General features: G+C 37.6%; 1 protein-coding gene across 1 annotated transcript; it reads left to right on the forward strand.

The window, feature by feature from the left end:
* Positions 1-9,442: 9,442 nt before the first annotated feature.
* Positions 9,443-17,295, forward strand: LOC103032943 (acyl-CoA desaturase). The gene is made up of 7 exons (XM_007260931.3): positions 9,443-9,579; positions 13,071-13,275; positions 13,822-13,952; positions 14,221-14,426; positions 15,497-15,729; positions 15,874-16,091; positions 16,225-17,295. Exons 2-6 carry the CDS (start codon positions 13,083-13,085, stop codon positions 16,086-16,088), a joined length of 978 nt encoding a protein of 325 aa, XP_007260993.3. The 5' UTR covers positions 9,443-9,579; positions 13,071-13,082; the 3' UTR covers positions 16,089-16,091; positions 16,225-17,295.
* Positions 17,296-19,575: the final 2,280 nt, after the last annotated feature.

A 19,575-nucleotide genomic window follows, 5' to 3' on the forward strand; every position in this document is an offset into this window, starting at 1 on the left:
AAGTAGTACAAAAGATCTGTAGGTGTGTCCTCACCACCTGCTCCACCTTCATTTCAGTGAAAATGAAACTTAGCAGTGTTGTGCAAACAAGTAGAAATCAAGAAGTGAGATTAACCCTTTCAGACCTGAATTATATTCCAGTGATGGACAATAGTGCACACAAAAAAGGACTCTAATATATTTAATCTAAACATTAAATCCAGTTAACTAAAATAAAAAGCTGTTGTAAGGCCCATTGCATTGAAATCCTGTGTTTAACGTTTTAGCGATCTATAGGTGAGCCATTAACTGTGCACAATGCAGCTGGATTTAGGGCGTGTCAGTGTGACTTTGCAATCGTGACAATGGGAAGTACTCCGTATGCTGCTCATAACATGCAAAAGGCCTGTATTAATTCTCTTAATTAATCATAGATGTTTTTTGGGGCATAACATGAAATAAACCAATCAGTGTGTCACTTGCCATTCCCTTTAAGACTTAGGTGTGCTCTGAATTTAACGCATTGCTATTTCTGGGGCGCATCTACCTGGGCTTTAACCTTTGGTGCTTCTCAGTAGAGGAAACTGAGCTGCTTGTTTACACTAAATAAAGTTGCATAGCTGTCAAAGGCAGTGTTTTGGGTTTGTACACTGCTGTTTGTCCATGAGCGTATACCAAGTGTGCACCTGTGTTTTACGTTGCCAAGATAGCAATATGCCAGACATTTATCTGAACACAGCTCATTTCAAGACCACCTGGCCCATTAATGTAAATGTATTCAAAAGGATGTCTAGTATACGGTATGTATAAGTATATGTTATTCATTGTTAGGATCTTTTTATGTTGTTTTTTTCTTTTTCCCCACACAGGTACCCCAGCCCCCCTGCCCCAGGATGGCCCTTGGTCTTTACCTAGACCTCAAAAACCTGAGTGGCTCGCAGGCTCCCATTTCTAAAGGAACCAGATAACCAGGTGTCAGTCTTATCAATGTCTATGTTTTGTGCTCCAAGGTGTTTTGAGCAGGTGGTGATCTGCTCAGGGCCCTGACATCATCACAAATGAAAACACAGCATGTAGAAAGCATGTAGAATTTTTTAGTAAATATATTTAAATTATTTATCCCATTTTCCCCCCTTAATTTACAAGGCCAATTACCCAAACCCCCTCAGTAGGACTTCCCATATTACTAGCAATGCCCCAACACCAGGAGGGTGAAGACTAGCACATGCCTCCTCTGATACATGTGAAGTCAGACACTTTTCGAACTGCTGCTAATGCATCATTGCTGAGTAGCCAGCGCTTCTGGAGGCTTCGGAGAAAAGCGCAGCGACTCAGTTTCAATACATCATCTCACAGAAGCCTTGTGCCTAGCGATATCACCCTAGAAGTGATGTGGGGAGAGAGCACCATCTACCCACTCAAAGAAAGCAAAGCCAATTGTGCTCTCTCAGGGCTCCGGCAGCTGATAGCAAGATACATAAACACCTTATTTCAAGACCACCATGCCCATTGGTGTAGATATTTTATATAAGTGCCTTTGCTATTGAAAGGACACAGGCACGAGGCATAAAGATAGACTGTTGTGCGGGGTGTAAGATTTTATTTTATATTTTATATAGACCTTTTTATCTCACAAACATATTACATGAAATTAGTAAACATATACTCTTACCTGGCTCTAGTGCTGCCATGCCCTAATGTTAGAGTTGCTGTTTTTTTTTTTGTTTCATTGCAGTGGGCAGAGCTAAGCTAATGTTTCATTTACTTGTAACCTTTTTTATTAGCTGGCTGATGGTCTATTGTGATAGACAACAAGTCTCAATTAATGTTGTGTGCAACAAAACATAAAAAAAAGAAAACACACAATGTCCACTGTAATGGATACAGGATCTGAAATTTTGCTGTTTAAGCACCAGATGGAGCCACAGTTCCACACTGTCTCTGCCTGCTGGAAACCAGACAGTTTGGTTTTCATTAGTATTTCACAAAAAAAAGAGAGACACGCAAATAAACACAAATGTAAATATAACCATTTTATTTACTATACACAAACCGGTGGACCTAAATGGCAAATATACGATGATGATGATGATGATGATGATGGAAAAAGTTTTCTTGGTGGAACATTTTCTCTAAATGTTCTGCATGTATCCCTCCACCACGAATGAAATAAATATACATAAAACAAAATCTATCAGGGTATTCTTCATAATCCATGTTTTTTTTTATCATTTTTTTGGGGGCAAATTCAGGTCCAGGACATAATTTGATATTTGGAGAGATGCTGGACTTTTCAGTCTGGTTCTGTTCTGTTTTACTGTAATGCATGTGGTGGAACCGAACTGGTCAGACTGGGCGTGCTGGGGCAGATGGTGTGAGGACAGTAGTGTGAGGAATTCCACACCAGCGTGACGAGACACTCTTAGCCCAGAACTGCTGTCTGTAGGATGAAGTCAGTAGGCAGAACTTTCGAGACCCCTGTGTGTAAATGTTTTTTTAGAATGCAAAAATAGTGTATAGAGTATAAGTGATCAGGAAACAACCAATCAGGTAAATGTAATCTCTGATACATGTGAAGTCAGACTCCGCCTCTTTTCTGCTTTTCTGCTGATGCAGCATTGCTGAGAAAGCTCAGCGACTCGGTTCCGATACATCAGCTCACAGACACAGCCTTGTGCTGATCAACATCACTCTTTGGAGTAATGTGGAGAGAGAGCGCCATCTACCCACACAGAGATAGCAAAGCCAATTGTGCTCCCTCAGGGCTCCGGCAGCTGATGGCAAGCTACATGAACACGATTCGAACCAGCGATCTCCCAATCATAGGAAACTGGACATTTTATAAAGGTTTTTTACACTCACATTTATCCCATTTAAATAAAAAAAAACGTACACATTTAAAAAAAACATTTTTTTTATTTTATTGTATTTTCTCCGTAATTCGAGGGAAAATGGGATAATAATAATTACCCCACCCAGGGTAGTTAGAACCCGCCCTAGAACTTGCAATGCTTCCAAAGCCAGGAGCATCATGGGGTAGCCAGCATGCTCAGAGGAAAATGCAGGATCCCCATCTCTGATGCAACAGCATACACCTGTGCTGGAGAGCTTCACAAAGATATTAATGAGGGAGAGCACCACCTACACACCAAGAAAGAGCATGGCCTGTTGTACTCTCTCAGACTCTGGCTGCTGATGGAGAAGCAGCATGATCAAAGTTTCACACCAGCGATCCTTGGATCATAGTGACAGTGCCTGAGTCTGCTGAAGCACAATTCTTAATTCTCTTTATAAATGTACTGCAGTTCTTCATGGAACCAAAATAGAAAGAATCATTAGTAAACAGTACAAAAGTGTTTTTCCTCCACAATCCCCTGACGTAAACCTGATCAACTGAGATGGTGATTTGGGATGAGCTGGAGCTTCACAGCGTAAAGGACAAGCAAAAACTATTGTTCAGCACCTCTAGGAACTCCTTCAAGATGCTGAGAAAACTGTTCCAGGTGACTCTCCCTCCTGAAGAGACTGATATTAAAATACCAAGAGTGTGCAGATCTGTCCTCAAAGATAAATGAGATACTTAGAAGAACCTAAAGTATAAAACGTTAATATTCTGCTTTGTTTAACTCTTTTTGTTTAAAAATAATTCAGCATGTGTTCCTGTATTGTTTTAATATAGTTTTCAATATTAAATTTGCATTGTAAAAAATCATAAAAAGTAGATAAACTCATTAAATGTGAAGAGGTGTGTCCAACCATTTAACTGGTACTGTATACATGCATAAAATTAATCTTCAAAAAATTAAAAATAGGTCGTCATGTTAGATCCATGGACTTGGATCAGCAAGTGGAAATCAAAGTCCAGACAAAACTGAACTCGGTGGATAAGCATTTCGTTTTTACACCGCTTACACCTGAAACAAACTATCAGAATATCCTAGACATTTATAATCTGGATATATAATCCGGGTTTTCCTATGAATGAGCTTTATAATGTACATTCTATTTTTGAAATGTGACTTTACTTTAAACACCTTTATCTTGTAAGTATGTTTTTAAAAATATGCTTTTGTCCATTTTTTGTGTTTAATTATTTTATCTTTTTTGATTCATAAAGGCTATCCTATTTTTTTTGTAGCACAGATATACCGAGGACAAATTAACATCTTAGAGGCCGGTAGAATTTTGAAATAAAATTCTGTGCATCAATTGCTGCTGTCTTTACATTTTTTGGTAGCTTAAAAATTATAGCTAATCTTATAAAGCCTATTTAAAGTGTTAGATATTAGGAATGTATTAATGCTTTATTTTATTTTATATATGTCTTTCAGTTGTTGTGTTTTATTTATTTTTCTGCATTATATAATATAAATCACATTAAATTGTCACTCTCACCGCACCTGTATGATCTCTCTCTCCCTCTCTCTCTCTCTCTCTCTCTCTATGTATATATATATATGTATATATATATATATATATATATATATATATATATATGATTAATTTTCCTTATGTGAATAGAACTCATCTAAATAAACCAGTAGAGCAATTGTGAACTGTGATTTATTAATTGTGATTTATGAAGGTCATTACATGTTCTTAGTTTATACACTGTTAAAAGATATATTAAAAATACTAAAAGTCCTTTGTTGCAATTTAACATAATAAAAGTCTTTTCAAATACAATTAAAGAAAACATTGGAACCTATTCTTATTAAAAAATATATATTATATGGATAGTTTTGCTGAAAACGCAGATGCAAAAACAGATAATTCATGTTTTCCATTTATTTATTTATTGTAAAAGCACACAACACATTTTAATAAACAATGTGTTCTTTTCATTTTAATATAAAAATTAAAAAATTCAGAATAATGTAAATATTTATTGAAAAAAACAAAAATCATCGAAATACTTCAGTGGTTCATCACATAATATTGCAGGTTTTTCTTTATAGTCATGATTTAACATTGTCTTTGTGTAGCACCAAAAATGTTCTACTGAAATAATAAGCCAAAAAAGCCTTTTTTCTTTTATCATTTTTTAGATCACAAACATATTTTATAAAAATATATATATTTTTTTGCCTTTGAAATGGATTTTCCATAGCACCAGTGGTTGTAAACCATATACACAACATTTCCCCACTAAAGAACCTGTAAAGATCCTGTATAAATAAGTCTAAATAAATAGATTAATTCAGAATTCAGAATCAAGTCATCTGATTTTGATCATCCTTATCGATCAGATCAGCATATTAAATGTGTGGGAGTTCCTACTGCACTAAATTCCAGCTCTTATCTCCTGATTTATGTCATTTTATGGATTATGGTTCCGTCCAATCTGAAGCTAAAACCACTTTCATCTTTACTGTTGTTAGACAAATTGTTCTTTAGTACACAGAACCATGAACTGCTTTTATGAACTGCTTTCATTTAGACTGTATGTTTTAGACATGTTAAACATTTAATTTCATTTAAGAATATGTGCTTCATAGCACCAAATGTTATTTGACCATGTGTACTTTGAATGTTTCCAGATATTGTCTGGTCAAATGCTGCTGCCAAATTTTACCTTTTTTTATTTTATTTTTTTGTCTTACAGTCATAAACTGTTTTTAACAGTTATATATCTGCGTAACAACAGTAACTTTTTGTAAAATTACTAAACATATTGGTACTTTTTGATATTCAAGAATAATTAAATTTTACAGTTGGATGTTTGCCATATAAAAGCTAATAAAAAATAAAAAATATATATAAAATAAAAATATTCTTATCATTTTTATTTTTATTACAGTGCAGGCTTCACTATATCTTCCCCTAAAACACACAATACTGATAATCCTCTTCAGTTTTAGACACATTTCAATTAAAATGTATGATTTTACAAAATCACTGTTGTTATGCACAAATCACTGTCATATTCTGAAAATATGGAAGAAATGCATACATTAAAAAAGGTAATAGTTTGCAGAAAGGATGCCAGATAATATCTGTAAGTGTTTGGTAATTATCTGGCACCTTGTTTTACAGGTATTTGTCCTGTTGTATATATTCCAAATAGCACAAATGTAGAACCATTAAAACCATATACAATCATAGCTTTTAACAAACAACCCATTAAGAATCTTTTTTAGCTTAATGGTTTTATTGTTGTACATCTGTTTTATAAGAGTATATTTAATGAGAGAAAATATTTTGTAATACCCTGTAGATACTATATTAATAATATATATATTTTTAAATATTTTCACCCCAAAAACACTTGATCCTTTAAATGTTTGTATGTAAATTAAAATGTAAAGCCTCCTTTATGGTTTTCTCTTTTTTAAAAATATTGTTTATTCCTATATAGACTAATTAGAGATTAGAGAAACATCTGAAATCCTTATAAATGATCTCTGATAGAAGGAAATCCTTTGAATAGTTTTTACTTATACTTTATTTTTCTTACTGTACATTTAAATGATTTTCCTATTTAGAAAGTATTCTCTGCAGCACTACAGGTTCTTCATTCGATTCAGAGCCAAATGTAAAAAATGTTTCATGGGTTTAGCAAATATTACACAAGTTGATTGTGTAACATGTATCAAATAATTGAGTAAGCAACTGCATGTGGACTGTTGAGTAAAATCCACACTGTTATCTAGTTTTCATCAATAAAACACGCTTCAGGAAGGCCATTAAATGTTTCTAAACCTTGTTTCACCTTTTGTATTAAAAATGAAGTAAGTTAAATCTACCACATGCAAAGCTTCCTAAATTTTAATCTAAAGAGGTGCTTAACAGCTTTAACAGATCATATATTCAAGTAAATGTTGCTCACAATTCTTGTTGGATTAATTTAGCATTTCTTAAATAAGAGTTAATTTGTAACATGCTCACTGCTGAAGTAGATTTTAGTTAGAGTATCTTAACAGTTAATTTACTTAAATGTAAAATCTAACACCATACCATATCATGCATCTTCCCTTATTGGTTGCTGGCATCATTTCTTTGCATAATGGGCATGTCCCCCACCATTACTCACCATCAGTGTGTGCTTTCCCTTGGGTGGTATTTTCCCTGTAGGCAATAATAGCAAGTTAACATTTTGTTTACTGTGAAGTCTGGCTAATAACTGCAAAGTAGAAAATCTGAGCTGTATTAATTTTATTATCTAATGGGCTAATAGGGGTGCGCCAAATCGTATCTTACGCATTTATATTGCCAACATTTTGAATATCACAAACGATAATTTACCCTGAAATATTGTGCCATACCACCCACCACTAATTATCACATCAGAGTACAACTTTTTTGCTGTTTTTAGCAAAAGAAAAATTCACATTGTTCTCATTTCCCATTATATATATATATATATATATATATATATATATATATATATATATACCAGAGACAGATTATATCTGTCCAGTATCATTTATTTTACTTTAATCTTGGATATATGGAAATATATGTAGTGCATTATTAGTATTATGACATTCTGGATCATTGACTTCTGTTACAAATCTGATAAAATTCTTTCATTTTTTTATGTCTATGTTAGGGGTGTGCCATGTCATATTGTTTGCAATATTACAATTAAATATTCATTTTGTTGTAGTAACAATTCTTAAAATATATATTTTTTTAAATTCAGTGTTTTGTCTTATTGCCAAGAGTATTGTTATCGCGAAAATACCACGAAATTTCATGATATTATTTTAGGGACATATCGCCAACCCCTAGCGGCTAATAATAAATATACTAATCATTTTGTATTATTTTCTTTATGTCTTATCTAAATACCCCTTCTTGACAGGACTACACTCTGATGGTGAGTTAGTGGTGAGGAGACACACATGCCAGGAACCAATAGGGAAGATGCATGGGTTAATATGGTGCTTCATTGTCGAAGTACAATCAACTAAAATTCAGTAACTGAAATATACTTTAGTGAGCCTATTTAAAGTAACTTTTACTGTAGAAAGTTTAAATAATAAATCCACCAAGGATCGTGAGTAATATTTACTTGAACTTTTTGTTAAATATAGTACTAGTTTGTATGTGGAGAAACTTCCCACTGCGTATTTTTTCACTGCACGCACGTCAGCAGCCTTTGCTAAAGAACCCATGAACAAAACCTTTTAATAGTGTAGATTTTTTAAAAGTTTAACAGGTTTTAAAATGATAAAGGTCCTTCATTGAGAGCTTAATTTACATCTTAACTTGAAACATCGTCTGATCATCCTTGTCAATTAGATTTTAAACATATTTCAATATAGGTTTGCCATAGGAACCAAAGGTTATTTGAAGAATATAATTTGAATATCCATTTAAAGCATTTTGTCGCTGTCCAATGAAAAACACGCAATCTCCAGCAACAGCAACTTTACAGGAAAGAGATAAAATCCCAATTTTCAATGTATGTCAAAGTAAAAATAGTGTGTTTCAGGCAATTTCGAATAAAATGGACAAGGTAAAAGGGACAGCTTTTTTTTTTATTATTGTGGTGGGCTAAACTGAAAATGACAAAAAACGAAGACAGCAACAATATGCAACAGCAATCATCTAAGATTGACTTACATCTTCACTCGAAAAATTATCTGATCATATTGGTCTTTTTAATTCTAAACATATTTCAATTTAAATACAAGGATTTGCCATTTGAAGCGGGTGCAAAGCATCATTATTTGACCAACAGCCTTTACTAAAAAAAACCTATGAGGAACCTTTTTTTAGCTAAATGAGGTGGTATTTTTTGGAACAAGAAACTAGTTAAACTGAAATGAACACAACAGAAAATTTAGTATCTCTTCAACTCAAACCACTTTTATTTTATCTGTAAAGATAATCTTCACTGATTTTGGACAAATAAATAAGTAAATGTTATTGCTTTCTAAGTTATTTGTGTATCAGTATACTGAAGCATTACCATATTATTTATTTATTTATTTTTTACTTGAACTCCTTTACATTTTAAACTCAAATATCTTAATTTAACTCCACTGCATTATGCAGAATCTGTTGTTAATATTTGTGCAGTATAATATTACATATTTCATTAAATCTAACAGCTGTAATAGCCTGCTCGTCTTCAGCTGTGAACTTTATTTTATTTATTCTGAAATAAACTGAACCGGAGGGATAAAGAAGAGAGGAACTAAGTCTTATCAGTCTAATCAGCCGGATTTCTCTTATCATCCTGATTGATTAGCTGAGTTTGAGAGATGTGCTGCGCGTCATAGCTCTGGATGTATGGTGTTTTATTGTTTCTGGTTACTCCCACTCTCTGAATAATATCCCAATTTTGTGAAATTTTGGTTTCATCAATCCAAAGGTTCTGAGTTCCGCTACACGCTGGACGGGAATTGAGCAAGAAAAGAGGCAGAGAGAACACCCCATGAGCGCCAGCCAATCAGAGGCGCTGCTGAGGTGGCATCAATCCTGTTGGCCAATCGGAGCGCAGGAAGCTGCGGGATAAAGCCGCATCTCCGCGAGACAGAAGCTTCAGAAACTCCAGCGAGTCTGAAAGAGTTGTAGCGCAGTTCTTCCAGTTCTAACAGACAGTTCTAACCGGTTCTGTTTCTACAGTCGCTGAGAGAAACGCTGCAGGTAAGTGACTCTCTGAGTTTAGTTTGGTTCTGCTTCAGTTAGAAGCTCCGCTGCTGCTGCTGCTTCTGTTTCTAAACTAAAACTAAAAACACTATATACTCTGTATTGGTAAACTAGCTAGTTAACCAGTTTCTGACCAGTAAGTTATGGAGCCTCTTTCATTTGATTTTGGTCATGCTTGTCTAACTGGTCAACCAACTTGGTCTTGCTGGTAATACTGGTCAACCAGCTCCATCTTCCTGGTCAACCAGCTCAATTTGGTTAACCAGCTTGGTCTTACTTATTATGCTAGTCAACCAGCTTGGCATACTGTTTACCCAACTCCATCATACTGGTCAACCAGCTCTTATAGGGGAGAGCGGGGTAATGTGAGACATCGGGTAATGTGAGACACCCCTTGTATCATGGCAACTGAACACAATTGGGGTCATGTGACCATTATGTTGTCAAGTCCCTCCCATTTCCCACTACTAGGAAGAGGAAGTTGTTGCTGGTGCTGTTAAGTTTTTTTTTTTTTTTTTTAAAGGTGTTTTATGCATTTAAAAGTAAATTTTCTTGCTTTGAACTTAATCAACTATTTTATCAAAGTAAATTGATTCAGGTAGAAAAACTAATATCATGCATGCTTATGAACTTTCAACATATCAAACCATGTGATTGATGCTAGTTGAAGATTAGCCTGATTTGCTAGTGTTGTAGAAATGAAAATGAAAGGTGGGTCCGCACCCACCTCTCGCCTGGGGTACAACTCCCCTACGTGTTCGTTGAATAGAGAGTCAAGACAGATGGAGTGAAGTTGAAAGCAAGCACAGTATTTATTGCAAAGTACTGGATCCAGGAGAACATACAAGTACGGTTCTTCACCGTGCAGCATATGCTCTGACCCCCCTAATGATCTGACTCCATGTATATACCAAAAATGACGTGATATCTGCCGATGAGGCGTTGCTAAAATCATCTTATGTCAGCATGCATGGTGTTACGTATTAGTGCTCAAGATTCGCTAGTGTTGGCCTTGAGTGTGTGCAGCCAGACAGTACGGCATTGTTCAGTAATTAGACAGTGTTGCACTCCCTGTGCGCATGTCCTCCTTAATTTGACAGGTGAAGGACTTTACGCGCACAGAGAGAGAAAGACTGCACTGTTTGCCCAAAAGCCTCCTTTGTATTAAGTCAGGTCATGCAGAATGCACTATCTGATGATTTGTAGCTGTTAGTGAGAAAAACATGCAATCACACAATGAGTTTCAGTGAGGTGTCAGTGGCGCGTGATTCGTCTGCCATACAATAGGTCTATATGTTAGTAAACCCCCTTATGTATCATGTGGGTTAGTTTGTCAGACTAAGGCCTGTGTTAGTCACATGCTCGTACAAAACAATGTTTCACTATGTACGTGAGGAATATATGGTGGTTAATGGTTAGTCTTCTAAATAAATGTGTGTAAGATATACTGTGAATAATAAAATGATCAAATGTGGTGTAAGTATTGGTTAATGCATATAAAATACAAGGTTTCACAGATGATTATGTAATTTTAGATACCAAGATAAGTAATCATGATTGTGAGATACTTGTCAATATATTCAAGGTAAAACAAGGTTTCTTCGTAAGATTTTCCACACTAGAGATTATGTTTTTTCTAAAATTGTAGCCGTGGGGTTAAGTGAGACAAATGCTGTGGGGTAAAGTGAAACACCGTCCCAGCCAACTGGACTTAGAAACATTGTGCAGGTAGGCTAGAGTGTGATTACATAGATAAGAGATTACATGACTATATGATTCTGTAAGTTAACTTTCCAAAAGCAAAATCTATACTAATGAATACTGTACTTTTTAGGAAAAGAGTGGTTTGGCAGATTCTTAGCACGTCAACATCTCTCTGTATGAACTCCTGAGGCAACATCCCTGCGAAGGGCTACAACTTTCAATAAAACAACAGTGAGGGAGTTCTTCGAAAATCTCACTGTAGTAATGGACTGGTGACCGAATCAATTCTTTAGCTGCATAAGTTTTAAAGTCTCCAACTTTACCTGTAATTTTTGGCTTTGATTTCAATAAGGTTCTTCCCTTGTCTCTCATCTTTAATAGACACGCATTTGTTACAACATGTAATGTTAATGGTAGTTTAAAAGTGGAAAACATAAGTGGAACAGCATCCCCCCAACTGGTTCACTTTACCCCCTTAATTTCTCTGGTCTGTCTTAGTTTACCCCTGAGTTGGGGTAAAGTGAGACACAAGACCACTTTTTTTAAAACAAACATATTTTCATTGCCCTTTGTCTTGAAGACATTCTGATAACTTTAATAGCTAGGAAACATCCTGAATTAATTGGAAAATTTTACATTTTACTTATATATCTTTGTAGCTCAGCTAGCAAGGGGCAAATGTAAAAAATGGCTCACATTACCCCGCTCTCCCCTACTGATTAACCAGCTCAATTTGGTTAACCAGCTTGGTCTTGCTAGATATGCTAGCCAACCAGCTTGGTCTTACTGGTCAACCAGCTTGGTCTTACTGGTCAACCAGCTTGGTCTATCTGCTCAACCAGCTCAATAATACTGGTCAATCAGCTTGGTTTTATGGGTTAACCACTTCACTTAATTCATTAGCTTGGTATAACTGGTCAAACACCTCCACCATACTAGTTAATCAGCTCAATTTTGCTAACCAGCTTGGTCTTACTGGATATGTTGGTCAACCAGATTGGCCATACTTTTTAACCAGCTCCATCATACTGGTCAACCAGCTTAGTTCTACTGGTCAACCAGCTTGATCATACTTGTTGTCAACCAGCTTAATTTTGATAACCAGCTTGGTCTTGCTCGTTACGCTAGTCAGCTAGCTTGGTCATACTTGTCAACCAGCTCAATTTGGTGAACCAGCTTGGTCTTACTGGTCATGCTAGTCAACCAGATTGGCCATACTTTTTAACCAGCTCCATCATACTGGTCAACCAGCTTGGTTCTACTGGTCAACCAGCTTGATCATACTTGTTGTCAACCAGCTTAATTTTGATAACCAGCTTGGTCTTGCTCGTTATGCTATTCAGCTAGCTTGGTCATACTTGTCAACCAGCTCAATTTGGTGAACCAGATTGGTCTTACTGGTCATGCTAGTCAACCAGCTCCATCATACTGGCCAACCAGCTCAATTTGGTCAACCAGCTTGGTCTTACTGGTCAACAAGCTTGATCATGCTGGTTAACTAGTTAATTAGCCTAGTCTTTCTACTCAGCCAGCTTGATCATGCTGGACATGCTAGTCAACCAGCTTGGTCATGCAGGTAATTCTAGTCAAACAGCTGGGTCTTTCAAGTCAATCAACTTGGTCAGGCTAGTCAACCAGCTTGTTTGCACTTGTTATCTAGATTGGTCAAGTTGGTTGTGCTTGTAGACCAGCTAAACTGTCCAACCTAAAACATACCCAATACTGCTCAAACTCGAGCTGAACGTGCTCATTTCACAGCAGGACTCTGTGTTCTGTGTTATTAGAACATCTGTAGGATGACTGAGACAACCTCCCTGGGGCACACCATGGTGGACGATGAGTTTGATGACTCCTACAAAGAAAAGGCTGGACCCAAGCCCCCAATGAGGATCGTGTGGAGGAACGTGGTGTTGATGGCCCTCCTGCATATCGGAGCTCTGTACGGAATTCTGCTCGTCCCCTCCGCCTCCCCACTCACCCTGCTATGGAGTAGGTTCTGCTTCTTTTATTTATTTTTTATCTGTTGATTTTAAAACCCTGCAGAAAAATAGCTTTTAGACATGTGGTCCAGATGTTCACATCGCAGCTGTTTAGCTGTCTTATTAAAACTGCTTTAGTTAGCCATTAAAAGAAAACCACTATTTTCTGTCAGGTGGTGTATATAATAATTAATATATAGCCTTTCTTTTATTTCCATTATGTGGGACCTTTATATTATATATATTGAATATATTACACAGATCAAGCATATTATTTTGACCACATTTTTGTCCATCAATGCCCATTATCCATGTGTTTAGCTCCACTGATCATTTAGCACACTATGTAGTTCTGTAATTACAGTAGTGTATGTTTTTTTTTGGAATGAGTGGTTCAGACACAGCAGTGCTGCTGGAGGTTTTAAACATCCCATTGTCACTGTTGGACCAAGAATATTCCAGTCAAAGCATCCTGTGGTCAGTGTCCTGAGGGTGTGTGTTTCTGTGCATTCAGCAATCTCTCTCTCTCTCTCTCTCTCTCTCTATCTCTCTGCAGCATGGGCGTGTTTTCTCTTCAGTGCTTTGGGCATAACAGCTGGAGTCCATAGATTGTGGAGTCATCGTTCTTATAAAGCCACCCTTCCCCTCCGTCTCTTCCTTGCCTTGGGCAACTCAATGGCCTTCCAGGTAAAGGCAACCTGTTTTTCTAAAGTGAAAGATCAGAAACATCCAGTTTGTATCAGCTACAATAGTTCCTCCTGCCTAAAATGGTGAGCCCCAATAGTCCCAATAGCTCTGCCAAATTGATGAAGCCAGAATTCCATAAGACCTCTGCAGATGTTCCTGATAAGTACCCCATCATTTAGTGATTAGTGCAGTGGTTTCAGTGGTTTACTGAACAATTGTTGTTATTATTAAGTTAATCAGCATTGCTCTGATTTTCTCTCTGTTCCAGAACGACATCTACGAGTGGGCTCGGGACCACAGAGTTCATCATAAATTCTCAGAGACCGATGCCGACCCTCACAATGCCACTCGAGGGTTTTTCTTCTCTCACGTTGGCTGGTTGCTGGTCCGAAAACACCCAGACGTCATTGAGAAGGGAAGCAAGTTGGAGCTCAGTGACCTGAAGGCCGACAAGGTGGTCATGTTTCAAAGAAGGTAAGCTGACCGAACTGCAAATTGTCTGTACATCAGTTTTGGCAGTGGACTTCACATTATAGTTTAGGAACTGATCTAAAGTCTGATGCAAAAGAATGACAGGACAGGCACCCTGGTCCTGGAGGCACTTGAGACTTTAAAAAAGATGGACGCCTAGTCGCCATTCCCATTCATTTAGTGAAATGAAGGCAAAATCTTCCGCCATGTTGGCGATCTTGACACCCGAGTCTGTAGAGCGCAGTAGAGACCAGAGGAGGGAGAAATACTGTGGAGAGACAGCCTACTCATTAAATAATCCTGCCCCTGAGGGCTGCCTCCACAGAGCTATACACAGTCTATGGTCCCACCCATACAGTCATTGGTCCCACCCTGGCTAGGTGTAACCCAGCCCTTTTACAATAACCACACCTTTTTAAATAGAGCTGTTTTTCTGTATTCTGTGGGGATATAAAAATTTGACAATATAAGCAGAGGTTACACTAGCTGTTGCAATTAAATAATGGAGGTAGAATTACAGTATATTGGAAAAAAATGTGATTGAAAGTTGTCTGTTTTGTTATTGAAACCTGGGGTGGGGATGGGTGGAGTTACACAGCTTTCTGCAACCGAACAGCAGGGGGCGCCGGACCTGTGGTGGCTTCACTTTTGAGGGACGGTGCTCTGTCCGCTATACACAGTCTATGAAATTAATCAATTAACAATCCCTTTCAGAGCTGTAGTTGGTGGGGTAAATCATGTGTAGGGCGTTATGCTTCCAGGACCAGGGTTGCTAAACACTTTTGCCAAGAAAGCTTGGTTAAATATTTGGTAAATAGATGATAAGCATTTTAGTAGGCCAATTTTGGATGTTGGGTGTTGAGCTTTTTTTATAGCTGGTGGATAAGTCATGGGCACATACACTGTCCACGTTCAGGACGCTCTTTCCAGGGAAGAGCTTCTACTTGTGTTTTAGCATTGATGTGAGGATCTTATTGCATTCAGCTACTAGATTTTCATTACTGATGTCAGGAAGTTGGTTGATGTCCCACCAGCCTGAACAGTCTTAACGTCTCCTCATAATTTCTTTTCAGGTTCTACAAGTCGTCTGTGCTGCTGATGTGCTTCGCAGTCCCAACGGTGGTGCCGTGGTTGTTTTGGGGCGAGTCTCTGTGGGTCTCGTACTTCGTCCCCGCCTTGCTGAGATACGCTGTGGTGCTGAACGCCTCCTGGCTGGTCAACAGTGCCGCACACATGTGGGGAAACCGACCCTACGATGCCAACATCAACCCCCGAGAGAACAGATTCGTGACTTTGGGTGCTATAGGTACGTCAACAGTAAAGCTGCTCAGGCGGTTGGAAAAAAAGCTTGAGATGGGTTTTGACTTTCTGAAGCTGGATCCTTGAATATGATGTAAAGTACTGGAATGTAATGCTAGGCGTTTCTCAGACGTGTTGTTTTTATTTCCAGGTGAGGGATTCCATAACTACCACCACACCTTCCCCTATGACTACTCCACCAGTGAGTTCGGCTGGAAGCTTAATTTCACCTCCTGCTTCATAGACACCATGTGTTTCCTGGGTCTGGCCAGCGACTGCAAGCGGGCAGCCCGATCAGTGGTTCAGGCCCGGGCCCAGCGCACCGGAGACGGCAGCAAAAAGCCTGGCATCCAAAGGAGCGGCTAAAAGGTACAAACAAAGCAATCAGTGTTACTAACATTGCTAATGCTGGACCACTGGATTTGGTCCTTTGGTCCAGGCCGTAGTTTGCAGCCCCTTTTATTTTCAATTTAGTCTAATTGTGTTGTTTGTTGTTTTTTAGGTTTTTCTCAACTGCAGCAGTAAAGTTGACAGAGATGTTCTCTGTCTCTGGCGCCCCCTTTGTTCTGGAGGCTGAAGCTCCAAGTTCTTCAGCGCAGGAGCCAGAAGGGTTCAAATCCAGCAGACAAGCCCGTGCCCCACGACCTCACTGGACTCTGCTGGATCTGTGATCTGATTCATAATAATGATGATATTTATAATGATAAAGATTATATAAAAACCTTTGGCCTGCCACGGTTCTTCTCTCAGGATGGAACATACTGTGTTCCCAAAGCACTTAGAAGAACTAACCAACAAATCTTCAGGAAAAAAAAAGAACTCAATCCATTTGAATGTTTAAATGCATTTTCTCCATTTGTTGAGGTTCTAGCTAGCACTAAAAATGGTTCCACTAGAGGAACCTTTTCAGCACGGTCTAAATCCTGTTTTGCTTGTATTGTTTACATTCTAAATTAAAGCCTGATACACATTTCAGCACTTCGGAATTTACTGTAGCAGTGTTATCGTTCAAGAAAATTAGTTATGAAATGAATCGGATTGAATGCAGTGTGAACACAGTCACACACAATTAAACAGACTCTGTATCAGAACCAGGTGCTGTTTGTATTTCTGCAGAAAAAAAAACTTTCCTAAGCACTTTGTTTTGATACAGGATTGATTTATTGATTGATTGATTGATTGTTAATTATATTTAAATGTTTTTGGGAGAAGATGGTAAAAACTGTTGTTTTCGGAATTAAAACTAGCTTATGGTTAGAGTTGTTATTGTGGTTAATATTGGGGGCTTGAGGCTGTGAGAGTGATGTGGATCAGTTTCTGTGTCTAAAGCGACTCTGAAGAGTCATTTGTGAGCTTCTGTTTACAATTTTCTATTCAATACTGTAATTCAATACCTTAGTGTTATTGTTCACTATGAGATGATACATGTTAAATTCAGCATGTAATAAATATTTGCCTCTTATTACAGTTTGTTTTCTATCCAACACTTTAATTTAATAATTTTGTATTATTGTTCACTATGTTCAATTCAGCATGTGATGAATCTTTTTTTGTAATAAACTCTGAACCCAGATCTGTTTCTCTTTGCTTTTCTGTTCACAACAGATAAAATATTTGATACTGATATTCCTACATAAATATGACCTAAAACAATTTCAGATTTTCACACCTAAAAGTCCTAAAAGTAGATCAAGAGACCACAGTTAAACGATTGAGACAAAAATACTATATTTGATCATTTATTTATTGAGGAAAAAAATCTAATATTACATATTTGTGAGTGGCAAGTGTGTTAACCTTTGCTTCAGTATCTTTGCAGCAATAACTGCAACTAAATGTTTCTGGCAACTGTTGATCAGTCCTACACACCAGCTTGAAGGAATTTTAGCTCATTCCTCCATACAGAATAGCTTCAACTCTGGCGTGCTTGGTGGGTTTATTCACATTAACTGCTCGTTTCAGGTCCTTCTACAACAATTTGTTTAGATTAAGGTCAGGACTGCTTAGGGTCATTGTCTTGGTGCATGACCCATCATTTATTAATGGGGAAAAAATACATAGAAATTGCACCTTAGAGTGGCCACAGTATATGGACCTTTAGGATTAGCAGATCATTTGAAGGTGAATTTCAAGTCAACAGGAGGACAATCAGGTGTGAGTGGGCAGAGCCTGTTTTTGGTCTGATATTCAGACCACATGTTTGTGGAAGTGTATAATTGCATGAACTAAGGATATTTGTGAAAAGATCACAACAAATGTTGCTATTGCTGATTAGGCTGGGAAAGCTTATGTGTTCATTTACACACCATTTTACTTGACTTACTATCTTTATCTATCTTTGACAGTGTTGTGTAAACTAAGATTTTTCAAATTGATGTTTCATTCCATGATATCTCTTAATATTATTCTCCTTAATTACGGCAACCTTTAGAATCTTTTGCCCTTTTTCTGCGCTACAACTGAACACTCGTCACTACAACTGAGCCCTCTCTCCGCTTTTAGACTCTTTGGCCCATTTTTCTGTCCTACAACTGCGCACCCTCTCTGCTTTTAGACTCTTTGGCCCGTTTCGCTGCACTACAATTGCCCACCCTCTACGCTTTTAGACTCTTTGGCCTGTTTTTTTGCGCTACAACTGCGCACCCTCTCCGCTTTTAGACTCTTTTGCACGTTTTTCTGCGCTAGAAATGTGCACCCTCTCCGCTTTTAGACACTTTGGCCCGTTTTTGACACCTAGGGTTCAAACTTTGAATCTCACATTATAAAAACCTGCTTAACAGCGGGACAACTTTCATTGTATTTCTAAAATACTTCACGGAAAATTTAGTTACATTGGGAGAAAATGGGAAAAAATATGAAATAAAAAGAAGAGAAGAAGAGAGAGAAAATTAGTTTTTCCTACAAGAAATGCAGTCAATAGAGCACCTTGACTAATTTTTTGTCACTTATAAGGGCACTTTAAGGCTTGGCATCACACCTTGCACACCATTGAGTTTGCCAGGGCAACCGAGCAGAGGGCTCAGCTCATCCAATAAAACCCTCAAGGTAACCCTGATCTACAGAAGCTGACCAAGACCAGCCTTTTTGTAGTCCATCACACTTCAAGTACGGCTTGGCTTGACCCACCATACCTCAGGACACATAGAGGACAGACATGTTTCTGTCCTGGAACCAAAGTGGTAAAACAAACTTCTCCTGTGTGTATGAAACGGCATATCTGCTCACTGTCTTCAAACACTTGACTAAAGATCCACCTCTTAAATCTCTAAAAACTTTTATTAAAGGCCTGGGACATGTACTCATGTCTTAGTGTGGTTCTCGGGTGAAGTGCAGTATGGAAAGCATGAGTTTTGGCATATCCAGATTGTGTCTGGATAGATTTTGGTTCTCTGGGCAGCCAGAAACCAAATGAAATCCGTGAAATCACATTTAGAGGTGATTTGAATGCTCTGCAATGTATTTAAAAAAAGGCAATCACCCTTTGTCATTGAACCGCTGTTCAATATAGTGTACGGACTTTGGACTAGTGTACTTGTAAAACCAGACTAACCAAAGTTTTATTGCAAATGGAACAGCTGTTACTACCTCACCTGGTCCTTTTTGCACACTGCAAAATTTGCACACTGTCTTGTTATTTATTATTCTTTGTCTGTATGGTGTTGTATTGTCTGTCTGCACTTTTGTACTGTTGCACTATTGTTCTGTCTACACTGTGTTTATGTGCACCATGGTCCTTGGAGGAACGTTGTTTCGTTTCACTGTGTACTCTGTATATAGCTGAAATGACAATAAAAAACACTTTGACTTTGACTTTGACTTTGACTGTGCACTTGATGACATTAAGATGACAGGT

This window comes from Astyanax mexicanus, chromosome 15 (assembly GCF_023375975.1).
Source record: "Astyanax mexicanus isolate ESR-SI-001 chromosome 15, AstMex3_surface, whole genome shotgun sequence".
In the NCBI taxonomy this organism is placed as follows: Eukaryota; Metazoa; Chordata; class Actinopteri; order Characiformes; family Acestrorhamphidae; genus Astyanax; species Astyanax mexicanus.

Excerpts from the sequence above, each read along its gene's own strand:
- LOC103032943 (XM_007260931.3), top strand. The coding sequence starts at position 13,083 with ATGACTGAGACAACCTCCCTGGGGCACACCATGGTGGACGATGAGTTT. Across the intron at positions 13,953-14,220 it reads GCAACTCAATGGCCTTCCAG|AACGACATCTACGAGTGGGC; the intron begins GTAAAGGCAACC and ends TCTCTGTTCCAG. Across the intron at positions 14,427-15,496 it reads GTGGTCATGTTTCAAAGAAG|GTTCTACAAGTCGTCTGTGC; the intron begins GTAAGCTGACCG and ends ATTTCTTTTCAG.